This window comes from Phytophthora ramorum (assembly GCF_020800215.1).
Source record: "Phytophthora ramorum isolate Pr-102 chromosome Unknown Phyram_PR-102_s0002, whole genome shotgun sequence".
In the NCBI taxonomy this organism is placed as follows: domain Eukaryota; phylum Oomycota; class Peronosporomycetes; order Peronosporales; family Peronosporaceae; genus Phytophthora; species Phytophthora ramorum.
The window spans coordinates 3871179-3887693 of record NW_027150648.1 but is presented as its reverse complement, the minus strand read 5'-3'; the positions used below and the strand labels follow the sequence as shown (position 1 = coordinate 3887693).

Below are 16515 nucleotides of genomic sequence, written 5' to 3'. Positions count from 1 at the left end.
GGCTTCGTTCGGTTGGCTTTGGAAATGGGTGAAAAACCTGGCGGTATAAATTTGGGGTGGTTTACTTAAAATAGGCATTCTTATTTGGGTACAAATGTATCAGGAATTTGGCTTGCGAAGGAATTGTTTTGAAAAGGCAACTTAGCCGCGCACCAAGACGGATCGAACTACACGAGTGGCGGCAAATTCGAAAATGAGGGACAGCACGCGTTGGTCCAATTGCTGGATTGCTGGGATGGGCTCGTCATCATTTTTGTCATCTTGAGGGCGAGTGGCGCTGAGGAATGCGAGCTTGCTGGGAGATGGCAGTGGGCGTGGGGGCAGAATTTGGCCGTCGAGCTGTCGTAGACGACCCTTCCAGATAGCACTCAACATTGTGCGCGACACGAAGATGTCCAACCTCTCGAGGGTTGAGTTCTTGCCCATGGCTACCCACAGCTCACTGAGTGTGGAGTGGTCCAGTGGCTCTCCGTACTCTTCGGCGTAAATCGCGAGCTCTCTCAAGTGTTTTCCCAAACGGGTCGTGGGATCTCCAAGGCGCTTCATAAACAGCTTTCCATCCCCATCGCCAATGGCGTAGACATCCTCAAAGTTCAACGATAAAATGGTTGGAAAATCGTCGCTGCCACTTTCGTACACGGTGGAAAACAGATCCAAATCGATGAAGCTTTCACAAAGCGACAGCTTGGTTACGCTTGGACAGGAGGCCAGAATTGTCGGTACCACTGCGTCGACGTCCATCTCACGGTGGAATGACAACGACAGCTCACGAAGAGACCATCCAACGTGCTTGATCAGTCCTTCTACTCCCTCTGCATCTGCCCTGAATGAAAGAGAAAGAGACCTGAGAGGCTCGCCTTCTGGTTGCTCTTGCTTCTGGGTCGTCACAGCCACAACACTTTTACGAGGTACGCTACAATGTCCATAGCCGGGAACAATCACATCCAGCTTGTTGGCTTCACTCTCATCATTGCTCTCATCCGAGTTACTCCCCACCAGTTCCACAAGTGTATCAAACGGCAAGCCTACAGGATCCCCCGTCACAACAATCCTTTCCTCGCCTTCTTTCTCAGTGAATTGCAGCGGCGTGTTTTCGCGCAAAAGCCAACTTTTCTCGCAGATTTCCCATTGTTGCTCGATGGTGGCTTGCTGGTCCTTTTCTTGTAGAACAGCGCTAACCTCGGCCAGATCGTCCAATGTCAACTCTGCATTGGGAATATCCAAGCCACGAACTGACGAGAAGGGTCCACGTTTGCACGAGCGTGTGTGGAAAAATGTCCTTGCCAGTAATTTCCAGTATTGCGCACGTATGCCATCTTTCGCGCACATATCTGTCAAGCGCATCTGGCCGATGGGAGCTCGCGAGGCGGATAATGCTGAGCAGAGCGCTTCAAACTGCCACGGCGCTGAATTTGCACAATCAATCGTAAGTTGTGCGAAGGAGGGCAACACATTTCTCTGTGCATCAGGTGGATGCACTAGCATCCCAGCGAACAGCTTCCCAAGGGCTGCACGGCTTGCAACTTTGTCAGCGTCATCTTTTGACGTATCTTTCAAATAAACGTGGAGTTTGCCAACAGGAACACCGCTGCCCAGCACTTGTAGCGCACGTTCGGCTAGCAAATCAGTGAAGTTGTCACGGTGACTCATCAGCACCGACACTGTTGATATGCGGTACACAAACGCAGTCTCGTAGCCACTACGTGCATGTGCTTCCACTGAGATCATTTCCAGTGTTTGGTTGCGGTGCTTTACAGTTTCCATGAATGTGCTTAATTGCGTCATACACTCCGCAAGTTCTTCTGCCGTATCAGTCCAGCCGCTAAAATCAAGTGACACCGAAATTTCCACCAACCGCTGGTTGCGTGGCGCATCAGCCTGCAGCTTCAAAATGCGTGCTTTAGCCTTCTTGTACTCTTCGCTTGGTTGGTACTCAGCCAGACAAAACTTTTCCCAGTTTTCTATTCGAGTATTGGGCATTTCTTGATCACTCAGAAACCAGTTCAACGATATGAATTCGAAGCGTGGCAAGACGAAGTTCTTGTGCTCGAGTCGCCGTTCAACCTTCATAGCGTCAGGAGGCAGCACCAATACGTCATCATCTTCGTCATCTTCCTCCTCTTCTGCAGCATCCCATTCATTTACGTATACGTCTATGTCGCGCTCATGCTCGTCGCTGAGCTCACCGTTAACCGCGTCAGTGTTGTCCTCATCCTGCTCCTCGTTCTCCTCTTCATCGTTTTCTTCGTCTTCACTGTCACTGATGATAAAATCAGCCTCTTCTTCTACCAGTCGAAACTCCTCCTCTTCTTCGTCACTTTCGTCGTCATCTAGTGTCAGTCCACACTGCTGGGTCATGAGCATGTGGAACGCTTTCTTGTCCACTGTGGCCACAAGTGACAACAGTTCAATAGCCTCTCTTGTTCTCCAAAGAGCGAATTCAATGTCTTCTTCTTCCTTTTCTGGATCAATTGTTTCCTCTTCTTCTTCGGGGTCTTCCCCATGGATTCGAAATGGTTTTTCGCGTTTGGAACGAGGCCCCAGCACTCGGATGTAGCCATTCAAGGGGAAAACCAGTTGGCCTCGCAGTTCTTCACACCATGGAGCTAGAAAATCCCATTTCGCGGGAGTGTTCACGTCCATCACTAACGGAGTCTCGGACGACGACAGCCGCTGCCGCTTTCGTTCCGGTTCGGCCGCCATTTGTATTTTTTGGCGGGAATGAATTTGATAATACCATGTCGTGTGGTCGACATTAATTTGTAAACAACCAAAACAACTTTTATTGAATTTAGGGACTAAAAATGCTGGTAACGGTAACAGCGCCACCGAAATGAAGGCCATTATTTGCTCTCCCTCTCAACGTCATCTTGGAATTTCTCGACTACGTCGGTTTGCATCCGTGTCTACGATAATCATGTTTAGAACCACATTGCGTCGGCCGTCAAAAAGCTGCCATTGATCTTGACGAATCAGATACAGGTGGCGCAGGTGTTTAATGTGCGCGAAGGCGAGCGCGTCCTGGTCAAAGCTGTGTACTGATGCTGGTAATTACTTCATCCAACGGATGTAACGATGACTCGGGTCATTTCCCTTTCTGCACAACATCCAACAGACACTAAACCGTAAATAAAGAGATAAAAGCGACGACAAAGGTTCGCTCTTATATACGTCGACGGGTTTAAAGTGAAGTGACAGCCCAGTCGCGAGGTACGTTTTGTATAACTTTTTTTTTACATCAATCCAGTCAGCAACGTGAAGAGACAAAATCAGGGAGCAGCTCGGTTTTTTCCGTGATACAGCTTACTGAAGAGGAACTCATCTGCAGAGCATTCGAACGGTGATCTGGTCCTCTTGTTGCACAAAACTCCGATTGAGCTCGTAACAAACAGTGATGATCTATTTCATTTAGAATCCATGAACTCCAAACCACAAATGAACAGGCCGCTTGAGCAGGATCGAGTAGAGTATGGAGGAACGGTTGACCAACACTTTCCAGTATCGTGAACGTACTTTCCTGCGCCCCACAAGCTTGGCAAGCTCAATTAACTGTTTGGGCTCTAGACGCAGCCAAGGCCGAGCACAGGGACTCTAGTTGCTATAGCGCCGAGCTCCCAAAATCAACTTGGAGTTTGTCAAACGACGGAAGTTACTCTTGCGATAGACAGACTGATTGCACAGCAACTTTGTCATGGCGTCGCGGTCTGTGACTTGATCAACCTCACTCACTTCAATACACGTGAAGCTTGCCAACAGGAATACCACTTCCCAGCACAGGCGGCAATCGTGTTCGTTCATTTTCGTCCATTCTCTTCGTAATGCTCCACACGATGTAGCTCTTCCCCTCCACTGTAATCATCGTTTTCCGAATCACATTCTCGTAACTCGATCAGCTGCTCCTCTGGTTCCTCAATGCAACAAAAATGTGTGTGTGGAAAATACGGGGAACAAAGATCGCATTCTTGTTCATGTCGTCGAGGTGGTTTCGCAATAACTATTATCAAGGCATGACATCTAGGCAGTATTATTCGTCGCCGATGGGGTGAATAGGAAAGCGTGTAAAGTTTCTGGGATCAAAGTTTGAGCGGAACAACAGCCTCGAGTGCTGGTACAGGCGTTCTCGACAATGGACACGAGAAGTTCATCTAGGAACTTGGTGAGCTTGTGTGCGACGCGCTCTTTGCCGAACAGTGTACAAAATATACCGCTAGGATCAACTCCGCTAATTACCAGGTCCAAAACGGCTTGGCAGAACTTGCAGTACTGCCGGTGGTGCGCCAAGAACATAGTTCGGTACAGTTTGTGGCGTAGGTCGGCGAATTCTTCCAGAGTTCTTTCAATTCGGACTGCTGGGGTCTGCAGACACGATTCTTCGGGTCCCACGACTGCGTCAATACTGATAGCTGATACACTTGCAGTCGAATTGGTCGCGGTCGTCGGCCGGCAGTGCAGAGAATCGGTGAACACCTCGATAGCGTAGCGTGCTTCACTGCGGTCCATGGAACAGGACACTCGAATTGCACTGACGCTCTTGAGATCCAGCAAAGCGTTCCGTCGAGCCGAGATAAAGGCAGGTTCTTGCACCGCCGTCCCGAACGAAACACTACGTTTCTCCGATAGGTTGGGCAGCATGGTGGCTGGCTGCAAGTGTGAGGCGTACTTGTAGAGTTTGATAGTGCCTGGCAACGAACATCGATGCTGAATATTGGGACGACCTCATCCAACGCCGCTGATTTCCTGGTAATCAACCAACTTTCGCCAGCACTTCCAATCAACTTGTGCAGTTCCGTTTCAGTAATCGCTCGCGAAGTCTATCACACAAAAACTCAAGTTTATGTGCTCGGTTGAGGCTCGACCAAGCACCAAAGCGGATTCGAGCAGGACGGCATCTGTGTCATCTGTGTCCCCGGGCTTACGAGTAGACGTCGCCTGCCACACTGCCACAAGGATACCAGAGTCAAGCGGCTCACCGCAACATGGTCACGAACTCTCAAGCAGTTCAATCTCCACTACGAAGGCGAATAGACGAAAACAGGATGCCCTCAAGATCCGGGCTGTGAAAGTCATCGATAACGACCACAGACATTGTGGGAGGTCTGCTGGGCTCGAGTGCTTAGCAGGTCTGAAATTTTTTTTTTCATTTTGCGATTTCAAACTGACGACTCGGCCAGTACAAGAGCTACTTCGACCTCGTTGCACAAACGGCTCCAGCACTAGGGACAACGACTCTAACAATCACGATATCGTCGGAGAAGTCACACATTCACCCACACCAGCTTTCTTGTTGCCAAAGGTGAGCCTAAACTTGCACCGCGGCGACATCGACACGTCTCGATCGTGTCCCAAGAGCTGCCATTTAAGCGAGCTGTACGCGAAAGCAGGGAAAATGTGTATCAATCAAACGTGTCATAGTGCTCGTACTCTGCCTATTTCATCGGATCTGTAAACCGTACCGCCGGCGCCCGGTCTCTCCTGGTGTTTCTCCGACTTTCTTAAACAGTCTACCCATGAGTTTTAGCTGGATTTTCTCGGTCTTCGCACGGCCCAAAATCTTTTCGTATGCTTGGGGTAACTTTTTGAGTAACGCCGACATGGCACTCCTCTCGGTTGCCGGGCCGTGCTTGCCGTGCCGTCGTCACTCGATTCTACTTGTCAGAGTTGTATTGATAACGATTTTCTAATGTAATTGATCAACCTGCAAGCTGCAAGTATTCCAACCGTGAGAATCACAATTTCATCCGGTTTACTTGGTTACCCTACTCTACATGCAGTTTAATTCGAAAACAGCCACCCAACGGCTTATGCATAATATTGAGGTTTGTCGTACAAGGCACGTTGCTGCTCGTCGTTGCTGGCAAAGTGCACAGGTGCCCCCCACACCCCGCTTTGATTCACGCTTGCGGATCGCATCGACCCTGTAGATAGCCGAAGACCGATCGGGCCCCACATGCTGGCACTATTGAAACCCATAGTCGTCACCTCCTTCTCCGCACTGACCAGCCAGCCCTGTTGGTTGTCTTCGTAACTCGGCGCTTTGCTCTCTACGGACGCTTCAGCCTCTTCCTCAAAGAAAGCCTCAGGCGACGCCGAGAAGTCAAAGGCATTGAAGCCAATGTGCATCTCGGTGCCCGCAGAAACCGGCCAGTTGCCGTCATCGAACCCGGACCGATTTTGCTTCTGCCTCCACTTGGCTGAGACTTTCCGTGTGCGACCCTCGTCCGCATTCAAACTCTCGACTTGTGACGTAGTGATGGAGCCGTACTGACTCCCACGACACATTCGGCGGTGGCGAGCACGGAATCGCTCGATATCAGCGGATTCTTGGGTCGATTTGGTGCCGCTGGGCGAAATCGAGGGCGGCGAGTGCTGAAACATGGGAGCTGTAGATTGGAGTGCACTGTACTTGCTTCCGTGAGACGCCTTCAATTTGGAAATGGCAAGTGGTGCAGAACGACGAATCTTATCCCAAGATAACCCGTGTTGCAAATGCCCCCATGCGGTGCACTGATTGGCGTGCTGCCCCAACACGCGCGGGTTTCTCGGCTAATCAGAGCAACCATCGCCAAAGTGTCGACTTGAACTGCTTCATCGCATATTCCTAGAATGGCTGGAGCTCCATGTTCAATATGATGTTGCCACTGAACCGCATCCGACGAGTTCCGTTTGGTGACGCTGGGTGCACATCGGGCCTGTCCTCTTGCATGCATACTCTTAAGCAGCGCATTGGCTGCATTGATTCCAGCAGTCCAACACTGGTCAATCTGAGCTCTGGCCTTGGTGTAGATTTGACTGACTTGATAAAGGGATGGTGATACTGTACGCCGCTGTATGCATCTCTTCAAACGCGTTGGCAAGCGTATTTGGACGGCAAACAAGTGATCTAGGCAACCAGCAATCTTTTTCCGCATCTTGCCAAATGACGAACTCAGGAGAATAAATTGAAGGGTTGAATGCTTATGAGTTAGACTAGTTTTCTGAGCTTCAACTTCAAAAGTCCCCTCAGTGGTTGGTGCTCACTGATCAAGCTTATGTCATCTAACGAAACAAATCTTAGTGTCGGAAATGGATCAATGCAACCCGATGTCCCATCCAGGAATCTCGAGATATGTCTACCACTGTTTAAAATTCGTCTCAGGTCCACTCACGAGGTTTCGTTCTTCTTCTCGTCCAAATCATTGGATGTGCTTCGGAATGACCCCTTGAATCAAGAAAACTACTTCCATAACGCCTCTGCGAAACTCCAATCCGTCCTCACGCATCTACTTCAAATGGTTTGCCATCGCCAAACAATGTCCGTCGTGTACTCTAAGGTACCCTCCGAGCACTGTCGATCAAGCGTGCCTGCAATGGCTTGGCAAAGCCTCGGTGGTGCTCGTGTTTGGTGCAGCAATTGTACTGCGCTTCCAGCCTTTGATTGCTGCCGTGGTACTCGCCACGCACTGTTGCTCTGAGCAACAAGACTTATCGATTCACTACAATGAACACTTTTTATTGAAATAATCTGGGGCTCGATGCACTGCTTTAACCACTGTGGTTGGGCGGTTCTTCTCGAAGCAATAGGTAGCAGGCATGTCCGCCCCTATGGTTCTTAAGCAACCTGGAAATTAGACTCGCTGGCCGCGAGAATATCGCGTACGGACGCGATTGTGTACTCGACGTCTTCAGACGTCACATGCAGGTTCGTCACCGCGCGAATCTCCTCACCTCTCCAGTACCCGCCGAAAACGATACCCTTCTCCTCGGCGACCTTCTTCACGAGCGCGGGTGTGTCCATCTTAAAGTCCGAGGAAACCTTAAAGAACAGCATGTTGGTGTCCACGCTGTCGGCGTCGATCTCGATGCCTGGAATTGTGGACAGGCCGTGTGCAAGCGCCTTGGCGTTCTCATGGTCCTCTGCGAGGCGGTCGAACTGGTGCTCCAGAGCGTAAAGAGCTCCGGCAGCGAGCAGGCCCGACTGGCGCAGACCGCCGCCGAGAGACTTGCGTAGCCGCTTGGCGTGGTGGATAAACTCCTCCGAACCGGCGAGAATGGAACCGACGGGGGCACCGAGGCCCTTGCTGAGGCAGAAAGACACGGTGTCCGCGCCCTTCACGAGGTCCTCCAACGCGACGCCCGAGGCGACACTGGCGTTCGCGAGACGCGCGCCGTCCACGTGGAGGCTCAGGTTGTGCTCCTTGCAGAACTGCTCCACCTCGCGGATGTACGAGAGGGGCAGCACCCGTCCGCCGCAGGTGTTGTGTGTGTTTTCGATCTCCACGAGCGACGTCCGCGGGTAGTGGATGTCGTCGGCGCGGACGGCGGCTGCCATGTCGCTGAGCTTGATCGTGCCGTCCGGCTGATTGGGGAGCGTCGCCAGACTGACGCCCATGTACGCTGCAAACGCAACCAGCACGAACCACCAGTTAGCGACCAATTGCCGAATTAAGAGGTGGGAATGAGCACTCACCACTGGCACCAGCGCCCTCGTACGTGAAGATGTGCGACTTGTTGCCGCAAATGACCTCGTCGCCGCGCTGGCAGTGCGTACCAATGGCGATCAAGTTGGACATGGTGCCACTGAAGAGCCACGGAAAGAGTCGGGCGTGACGTTAGCAAACTTCAGATCGAACGTTTCGAACTTCAGAAAGAACCAAGCGGACACGTACGATGGGACGAACATGGCGTCCTGCTTGCCGAGCATGCTGGCGGCCACCTTCTGGAGCTGCTTGACGGTGGGGTCCAGGCCGTAGACGTCGTCGCCCACCTTGGCGGCCGCGATGGCCTTGCGCATGCCGGGCGTCGGGCACGTGATGGTGTCCGACATGAAGTTGATGACGGCGTGCTGCAGTTTGGTCATGATCGTGGTGAGCTCGAACTGGTGGATCTGAAAATGGGCCACGTGGGGCACTTCGCGCTGACGCAGACCGGATGAATGGACGGACGCCACGACGCACTCACTCGGACCGCTGCAAAGGTTGCAGGGCGATCGCGCTTATGCACAAGTAGTGAAACCATTAGCATGCAGAGTTGCGCTGGTCGCAGCGACATGACGCCGAAGCAGCAAAATAGACAGTCGACACACGCCTGGAGAGCGCAGACCACAGCTGGGCGGCAACTTCTCTCTATGTGCAGGTGAAAGTAGCATACAAGCGGCCTCATTGCGAGCACCTCCACAGCGCAGCGGCATGGATACTTTCGCCTGCGCCGCGCTTATCTCCTCGGGTGCTTACGCAAGATGCAGGATTTCGACGACATACAAACGGCAAGACAGGCATGCAGGGGAATGTTCGTGTGGCGGACCTCGATAGCCGGAACGCGGAATGTTCGTGTGGTGCTTGGGTCGAGTGAGATACTTTTGCTTCAGATTCGGCTTCAGCTTGCACTAGGCGCGTCGCAGGCAGCAGCCTAGGCCCAATCAAGTTCCGATGCCTTCGCCCGTCACTTCCGTCATCAGCGCTCGCGCATCATCAAGCTTTAGTCGGTCTCAACTCAGCAGCGCGTGGATCGACGCCACGGCGTACTCGACGTCCCGGTCCGAAATGTGCAGATTGGTCACGGCGCGCACACGGTTTCCGTCGGCGTAGGCGCCCACGAGCAGTCCCTTCTCGGTCTCGAGCCGCTGCACCAGCGTCAGAGCGTCCAGCTTGGCGTCCGAATTCAGCGTGAAGAAGACGATGTTGGTGTCCACCGTGTCTGGATTAATATCAACGCCCGGGATCGTTGCGAGCCCGTGCGCGAGCGCCTGCGCGTTCACGTGGTCCTCGGAGAGGCGTTCGAACTGGTTCTCGAGCGCGTACAGGCCCGCAGACGCGATGACGCCGGCCTGGCGCATGCCTCCGCCCAGTGACTTGCGGAGCCGCGTGGCGTGATGGATGAACTCCTCCGAGCCGGCGAGGATGGAGCCCACGGGCGCGCCCAGGCCCTTGCTCAGGCAGAGCGAGACTGAGTCGGCACCGCGGACCAGCTCGTCCATCGGGATGCCGGACGCCACGCTGGCATTGGCCAACCGCGCGCCGTCCACATGAAGGCGAAGGTCGCGCTCGAGGCAGAACTGCTCGACGTCGCGGATGTACGACAGCGGCAGGACGCGACCTCCGCACGAGTTCTGCGTGTTCTCGATCTCCACGAGCCGCGTGCGCGGGTAGTGCGGGTCGTCGTCGCGGACGGCATTGTGAATGTCCTGGAGGCTCAGCGTGCCGTCCGGTTGGTTAGGTACCGTGTGCAGACTCACCCCCATGTAGGCTGGAGCAGTGGAGACAAAGCAAGAGCACGGGCGTCAGCGTTAGGTATAGTGCTGGTGCTTGAATGGCTTGCTCACCGTTAGCGCCGCCGCCTTCGTAGAGGAAGATGTGGGCCTTGTCTCCGCAAATGACCTCATCTCCTCGGCGGCAGTGTGCGCCGATGGCGATGAGGTTCGACATGGTGCCTCTGCAAGGAACCACAGTGTTAGATCCAAGCACCGCGCGGTTGCTCATTCAGCTGACGGGCGTACGAGGGCACGTAGAGCGCCGCCGCCTTGCCCAACCGCTCGGCCGCCACCTTCTCCAGGCGGTTCACGGACGGGTCGGCGCCGAACACGGCGTCGCCCACCTCGGCGGCCGCGATGACCTGGCGCATAGCAGCAGTCGGGCACGTGACGGTGTCGGACAGGAAGTTCACGATAGTCCTGCTCATGGTCTCCGCTCCCCGTTATGATACGCGCGACTTGATTTCGAAATGGGGGCTGCATTTGAAGTTTTGTGTCGTGTGCAGCACATCAGAGCTCATGGATGAGTGTCTTCCAGTTGTCAACATGCTGCCAAGTAAAGTGGATCGTAAACCAGAAGCAGCGCTGCTGTAGCTCGTATAACGCTGTGGACAATCAATCGCTAGGCCCTTGGGCTTTGAACTGAGGCAGTGCTTTGCTTTGTTGTCAACTGAGGTAAGATGGTATATTTTCTAAGAAGAATAAGCTGCCTTATAATACACGCTAGCAAAATGGTCATCAAGTGACCTACTAATATCCCGGCTCGCAGCGCCCACAGACAAGGGGCAGCAGCGGGCAAGGCATGTGAGGGCACTCGACGTTACTTGTACATCGAAGGAAGCTCTTTCTTCCGACTCTCCGCGCTACGAAAAATAGAGAAACTCCACGGGTCCTGTCCGTCTGCAAAAGACACATGGGCCGACGTCACGACACGCTCGCGCATTGCTCCAAGTCTTCTAATGGCGGACAACTGCTTGCCATCTTCATGTCGCCTGTAATTTACCAGGCGCTGTTGTCGTCGCTGAAACCTCCACGGGAGCCGCCACTGCGGCCGCCGCCGCCGCTGTAGCCGCCGCCACCATAGCCGCCGCTGCTGCCGCCAAAGCCGCCGCCACCACCGTAGCCGCCACTGCTGCCACGACCGCCTCCGGCACGGTCCTCGCTACGGAAATCTCTGGCGCCGAAGCGGGAGCTGCCACGGCCGCCACGACCGCCACGGCCACCGCGACCGCCGCCCCCACCCCGGAATGCGCTGCTGGCCATCTGGTCAAGGAAGGCCGGGATCTCCTGGCCGTTCTCCGTCATCAGGTCGTACATCTCACGGGCAATGTTGCGGTTCTTCTCGTTCATCATCGAGAGGGCGTATCCGACGTTACCCACACGGCCGGTACGTCCGATACGGTGCACGTAGTCGTCGATGTTGTTGGGCAGGTCGAAGTTGATAACCTGAGTCACGCCATCGATATCAAGACCACGAGCAGCAACGTCCGTAGCCACCAGCACGGGCGTGCGGCCAGACTTGAAGCTGGCCAGAGCCTGCTCACGCTCGCGCTGCGTGCGGTCGCCGTGGATGGACGTGGCCGGGAAACCTTCGCGGCACAGCATGTCCTCCAGGAAGTCGGCTCCACGCTTGGTCTCCACGAACACAAGGATCAGGCCGTCCTGCACCTGGTTCAGGAAACGCACAAGGTAGTCCTCCTTGTCGTACTGCTCGATGTACTCGACCGTCTGCTTCACGTCCTTCGAGGCTGAACCCACACGGCCGACCGTCAGGAAAATGTAGTCGCGCAGGAAGTCCGACGCCAGGCGCTGGATCTCGCGCGGGAACGTAGCACTGAACATGAACGTCTGGCGCTCACGGGGCATGTCCTCCTGCTCGACAATGCGGCGGATCTGGGGCTCGAAACCCATGTCGAGCATGCGATCAGCCTCATCCAGAATGAGGAACCGGATGCACGACAGCGAGATGCGGCCACGCTCCATCAGGTCCACAAGGCGACCGGGGGTGGCAACCAGCAAGTCGCACCCGCGCTCCAGCTCACGCAGCTGGCGGCCGACCTCGGCGCCACCGTAGATGACCACGGGGGCGATGCCCGTGCAGTAGCAGAACTTCTTGGCCTCCTCGTGGATCTGCGACGCCAGCTCACGCGTGGGCGACAAGATCAGTGCCGCAGGGAAAATCTTGCGCGAGCGGCCGTGGCCGACATCGGGCGGGGGCGTGCCGCCCACACGCAGCATAGCCGCGAGCGTGGGGAACAGGAAGCCACCAGTCTTACCGGAACCCGTCTGGGCACAGGCCATCATATCACGGCCAGCCAGACCGATCGGGATCGAGTACTTTTGCACAGGCGTGGGCTTGTCGTACTTGCACAGCTCCAGGTTGCGGATGACCTCGGGGCCGAGCTCCTCGGCCGCGAACTCCGAGACTGGGTCGGGCACGTTCTCTCCGCTCGTCTCGACGGGGATGTCGTCGTACTTGTCGAAGTTGATGCCGGACGACTTGGCGTCACCGAACAGCTCATGCTCCAGGCGCTCATTGGGGCGCAGGTCGCCGTGGTAGCCGACCTCGTTCACGCGCGGGCCACCGCCGCGACTGTAGCCGCCGCCGCCGCCTCCTCCGTACCCGCCGCGGCGGTCGTCTCCGTATCCTCCGCGACGGTCGTCACGGCCCGACTCGAATCCAGCCCAGCGGGAGTTGGTGGCGCGCGGAGGTCCGTCGCTGCGCTCGCGGGATCCTCCGCGGCGGTCATCGAAGCTGCGTTCGCGCGAGCCTCCACGACGTTCGTAGCCGCCGCCTCCGTAGCCACCGCGACGGTCTTCAGAGCCTCCGCGACGGTCGTCATCTCCGCGACCGCGGTCACCTCCGCCGCCGCCGCCGCCAGATCCGCGCATATGCGGCGGCACGTATGTTGATCTTCCTGTGAAAATAAAATAATAGCCACGTCAGTATGTTTTTTTATTGACATTGTGAGAGTTGTAGGGGGCGCCGCGCCACGCAAGTAGCACGAGGACTAGCGGCCAAGAGTGATTCGCCTGCTCTTGGCTGCGGCGCGCGGCGGCGGTTCGTGGGGGATCATGGACGCACCTCCTTCTGCCATATTTGTTGCTCCTTCTTCGTCTTGGGGCTTCCTCGTCACAAAAGTGAATGGGGGGTCGCTGCTAGCCTGCGCGCCAATGGTTCACATTGGACCATTTACCGGATCGGTAGCAGTGTAGGTACGTTCAGTGGCGGGAAGAGGGCTAGTGCCACTAAATATCCGGCTAGTGCCACCAGGACTTCACTGATTGGTCGAAATTGGGACATACAAATCACCGTGCCTTTTACAAGTGTCACAGCAACGCCACAAAATAAGCCCTGCTGGTGGTCTCTCTCCCTTCACTGCTCGCCATGCCGAAATCGGTTGGTGTTGAGTGCGTTGAGAGACTGGTTTCCAGGCTGTTTGCCTTCTCTCCCCATTATTTGATGAAACCACCTGCGGTAGTGATGATGGAACCTATACAATGTAGCCATTTTCGGTGGTCCTATCAATAGCCACTTTCGGAGGTTGCAGTGTTGCGATGACATGTTGAAGTGTTCCGCTGACACTCCTTGAGTTGAAGTGCGTGGCAGCATGCAGAGCGTGGACCTATCCAGCAACCAGCTCGACGCTGGAGGCCGCGAGATGACCGTCGAGGTGCTGCTCAGCGCCACCAAGCTCAGCGTGGGCAAACACGAGCATCTGACGCACTACCTCAAGCGAATCACGCACTTGGCGCTGAACGGCGACGCCAGCAAGGCTCGAAAGAAAGGCGGAGACCACGCAGCCATCCGCAAGATTCAGAACTTGCACCACTGTCCCAACCTGAAGGTGCTCTACCTGTACGACAACGAGGTCGAGACGATTGAAAACCTTGAGGCTGTGCCACAACTCACGCAGTTGCATCTGCAAGGCAATTGGCTGCGTCGCATCGAAAACTTGGAGGTGCTGAGGGGGCTGGAGAAGTTGTACCTTGAGAAAAATGCCATCTCGAGACTCGAGGGGCTGGCCGGGTGCTTTCAGCTGAAGGAGCTGTACCTGGCCAACCAAGCGGTGCCCTTGGACCAGCACTTTTCGTTTGATGAGGACACGATGCGAGTATTGGCGGTAGGTTTACCGCTCCAATCGATTGCCGAGTCTTTTCCTTCTGACACTGTTGTTGCCTCCTGATGCAGGGCTCTCTGCGAGTCTTGGATCTCTCCAATTGTCGCGTCGCCACTGTCAAGCCGCTAACCTTCCTGCGCAGCTTGGAGCAGCTTGACCTCTCCAAAAACCTCATCAGCGACCTGGAGGACGTCTTTGCACTGGTCGGCGGAGTCACTTCGCTAGTGGAGCTGGACCTTCGAGACAACCCAGTTACTGCAACAACGAAATACCGTGAAAAAACCATCACGTTCTCGTCTGCCCGCTTAGGTAAGTCATCTATCTCCGCTGCTGCAAACAAATTCGTGGGCTCACTCGCTGTTGTCTCCAGCATTGCTGGACAAGAAAGATGTTGACCCAAACCAGCGGCGTATGATGCAGTCGCACCTCGCACACAAGTACAGGTACGAACAAGTTCCTGAGGCGTGGATATAGTTTCGCTGAGGTTGATCTCTGCACTCGTTACAGAAAGCGCCTCGAGCCGTCAAGTGCGAATTCTCGACGTCAAAGTCCAAGCGAAGGAGGCCCCAGCGACCCAACCAACAGGCTTAATGAATCGACGAGGCTGCTAAAGCATGGTGCGACCGTGCACCAGCTACGCAGCATGCAATTCACAGCACCGCACTCAAAAATCCGGTGCGAAAACGATGGCCTGGGCGTCGCCGGCGCATCCTGCAGTCCTAGCAGCACCGCGCTAGTGAAAGCTTCAAGCAACAACAACAGCAAGTACAACTGAAGGCTTCGCCACAAAGGAGAAACAGACAAACGAGAATTAATACGAAGTGGACAAAACACATGAAGGTGTGTCTTCAGTCGTCTTAGTTCTTCTTGACCAGGCCGTATGCCAGCACGGAGGCCACACCTACAGCAACGCCTGCCACGAGGCCCAGCACAGCCTGCTGCTGGCTCTTGGAGAGCGTGCACGAAACGGGCTTCTTAGTGAACTGCGGGATCGCACGCGGGTTCTCGAGGAACTCGGCGATCAGCACGGCGTTCAGAGCCGCACCGCGCAGGAGCTGGTCGCCAGACACGAACAGCTCCAGGCCGTGGTTGCCGAAGACCAGACTCTTGCGCAGCCGCCCGGCTTCGATGTTGAATTTCTTGGTGGCGTTCTTGGGCATGGGGTAGAGCAGCTTCTCAGGCTCGTCGACGAGGTCCACGCCGTCCGCCTTGGCCAGCAACTCGCGGGCGCGGGCAATACTCACGGGCTTGACTGTCTCGATGGTGAGGGCCTCCGAGTGCGCGCGCATGATGGGGATGCGGGCGGCCGTGCAGCTCACGGCGAGGTCGGGCTCGTCGAAGATCTTGCGCGTCTCCCACGTGACCTTCATCTCCTCCTTGGTGTAGCCGTTCTCCTGGAACTTGTCAATGTGCGGAATGAGGTTGAAAGGCAGCGGGTACGAGAAAACCTTGTTGGTCACGGGCTCGTCGGCCAGGAAGGCCGTAGCGCCGTGGCGCAACTCCTGCATGCCGGCGGCCCCGGCTCCACTGGCCGCCTGGTACGTGGCCACGACGAGCTTCTTGATGCCGAACTCGCAGTGCAGCGGCCAGAGCGCCATGGCCGCGATGGCCGTCGTGCAGTTGGGGTTAGCAATGAGCTTGGGCTGCGGCTTGCCGTCCTTGGCAATGAGCACGTGGCCGTTGATCTCCGGGATCACGAGCGGGATCTCCGGGTCGCGGCGGAAGGCCGACGAGTTGTCGATGACCACGGGTCCATTGGGCACGGCGGCCAGCTCCTTGGCGAACTGCAGCGAGAAGTCGCCCGAGACGGCCAGGAACACGTAGTCCAGCTTGGCCGCCTTCTCCACCGAGAAGAGCGAGATGGTCACGTCGCCGAAGGGCGTGACCACCGTCTTGCCGGCCGACCGCGAGGACGCAAACAGCACCAGCTGCTGCACCGGGAACTGCAGCGTGGCCAGCACCGAGATGATCTCAATGCCCACGGCGCCCGTGGCGCCGCAGATGCCGACCGTCTTGCCGTGGGGTGTCGTCATGGCCAGTGGATCAGGAATACGAAAGTGATGGGCGGCTACGACCGGCTACAGGGCGCTTTATTCGGGTGATAGCGCATTCTGTCCCGCACCTAAGTCCATTTCGCACTTTAAAAGTAATATCGTACTTATTAATCAT

The 16515-nt window shown here is 55.6% G+C and overlaps 7 protein-coding genes across 7 annotated transcripts; 1 reads left to right on the top strand and 6 right to left on the bottom strand.

Moving 5' to 3' along the window:
- Positions 1 to 141: 141 nt before the first annotated feature.
- On the bottom strand, positions 142 to 2703 carry KRP23_2680 (uncharacterized protein; the record flags this gene model as incomplete). Its single annotated transcript, XM_067887445.1, has 1 exon — positions 142 to 2703. The coding sequence occupies one exon, from the start codon at positions 2701 to 2703 to the stop codon at positions 142 to 144; it is 2562 nt and encodes an 853-aa protein (XP_067750031.1).
- Positions 2704 to 5799: 3096 nt separating this feature from the next.
- Positions 5800 to 6375, bottom strand: KRP23_2679 (uncharacterized protein; the record flags this gene model as incomplete). The annotated part of the gene is made up of 1 exon (XM_067887444.1): positions 5800 to 6375. One exon carries the CDS (start codon positions 6373 to 6375, stop codon positions 5800 to 5802), a length of 576 nt encoding a protein of 191 aa, XP_067750030.1.
- Positions 6376 to 7588: 1213 nt separating this feature from the next.
- Positions 7589 to 8836, bottom strand: KRP23_2678 (L-allo-threonine aldolase; the record flags this gene model as incomplete). The annotated part of the gene is made up of 3 exons (XM_067887443.1): positions 7589 to 8373; positions 8447 to 8556; positions 8646 to 8836. The coding sequence occupies 3 exons, from the start codon at positions 8834 to 8836 to the stop codon at positions 7589 to 7591; spliced, it is 1086 nt and encodes a 361-aa protein (XP_067750029.1).
- Positions 8837 to 9463: 627 nt separating this feature from the next.
- On the bottom strand, positions 9464 to 10653 carry KRP23_2677 (L-allo-threonine aldolase; the record flags this gene model as incomplete). Its single annotated transcript, XM_067887442.1, has 3 exons — positions 9464 to 10221; positions 10298 to 10407; positions 10472 to 10653. The coding sequence occupies 3 exons, from the start codon at positions 10651 to 10653 to the stop codon at positions 9464 to 9466; spliced, it is 1050 nt and encodes a 349-aa protein (XP_067750028.1).
- A 571-nt stretch (positions 10654 to 11224) lies between these two features.
- Positions 11225 to 13323, bottom strand: KRP23_2676 (ATP-dependent RNA helicase DBP1; the record flags this gene model as incomplete). The annotated part of the gene is made up of 2 exons (XM_067887441.1): positions 11225 to 13143; positions 13311 to 13323. The coding sequence occupies 2 exons, from the start codon at positions 13321 to 13323 to the stop codon at positions 11225 to 11227; spliced, it is 1932 nt and encodes a 643-aa protein (XP_067750027.1).
- A 513-nt stretch (positions 13324 to 13836) lies between these two features.
- Positions 13837 to 15121, top strand: KRP23_2675 (Protein phosphatase 1 regulatory subunit 42; the record flags this gene model as incomplete). The annotated part of the gene is made up of 4 exons (XM_067887440.1): positions 13837 to 14349; positions 14418 to 14655; positions 14717 to 14789; positions 14854 to 15121. 4 exons carry the CDS (start codon positions 13837 to 13839, stop codon positions 15119 to 15121), a joined length of 1092 nt encoding a protein of 363 aa, XP_067750026.1.
- Positions 15122 to 15203: 82 nt separating this feature from the next.
- Positions 15204 to 16379, bottom strand: KRP23_2674 (Aspartate-semialdehyde dehydrogenase; the record flags this gene model as incomplete). Its single annotated transcript, XM_067887439.1, has 1 exon — positions 15204 to 16379. The coding sequence occupies one exon, from the start codon at positions 16377 to 16379 to the stop codon at positions 15204 to 15206; it is 1176 nt and encodes a 391-aa protein (XP_067750025.1).
- Positions 16380 to 16515: the final 136 nt, after the last annotated feature.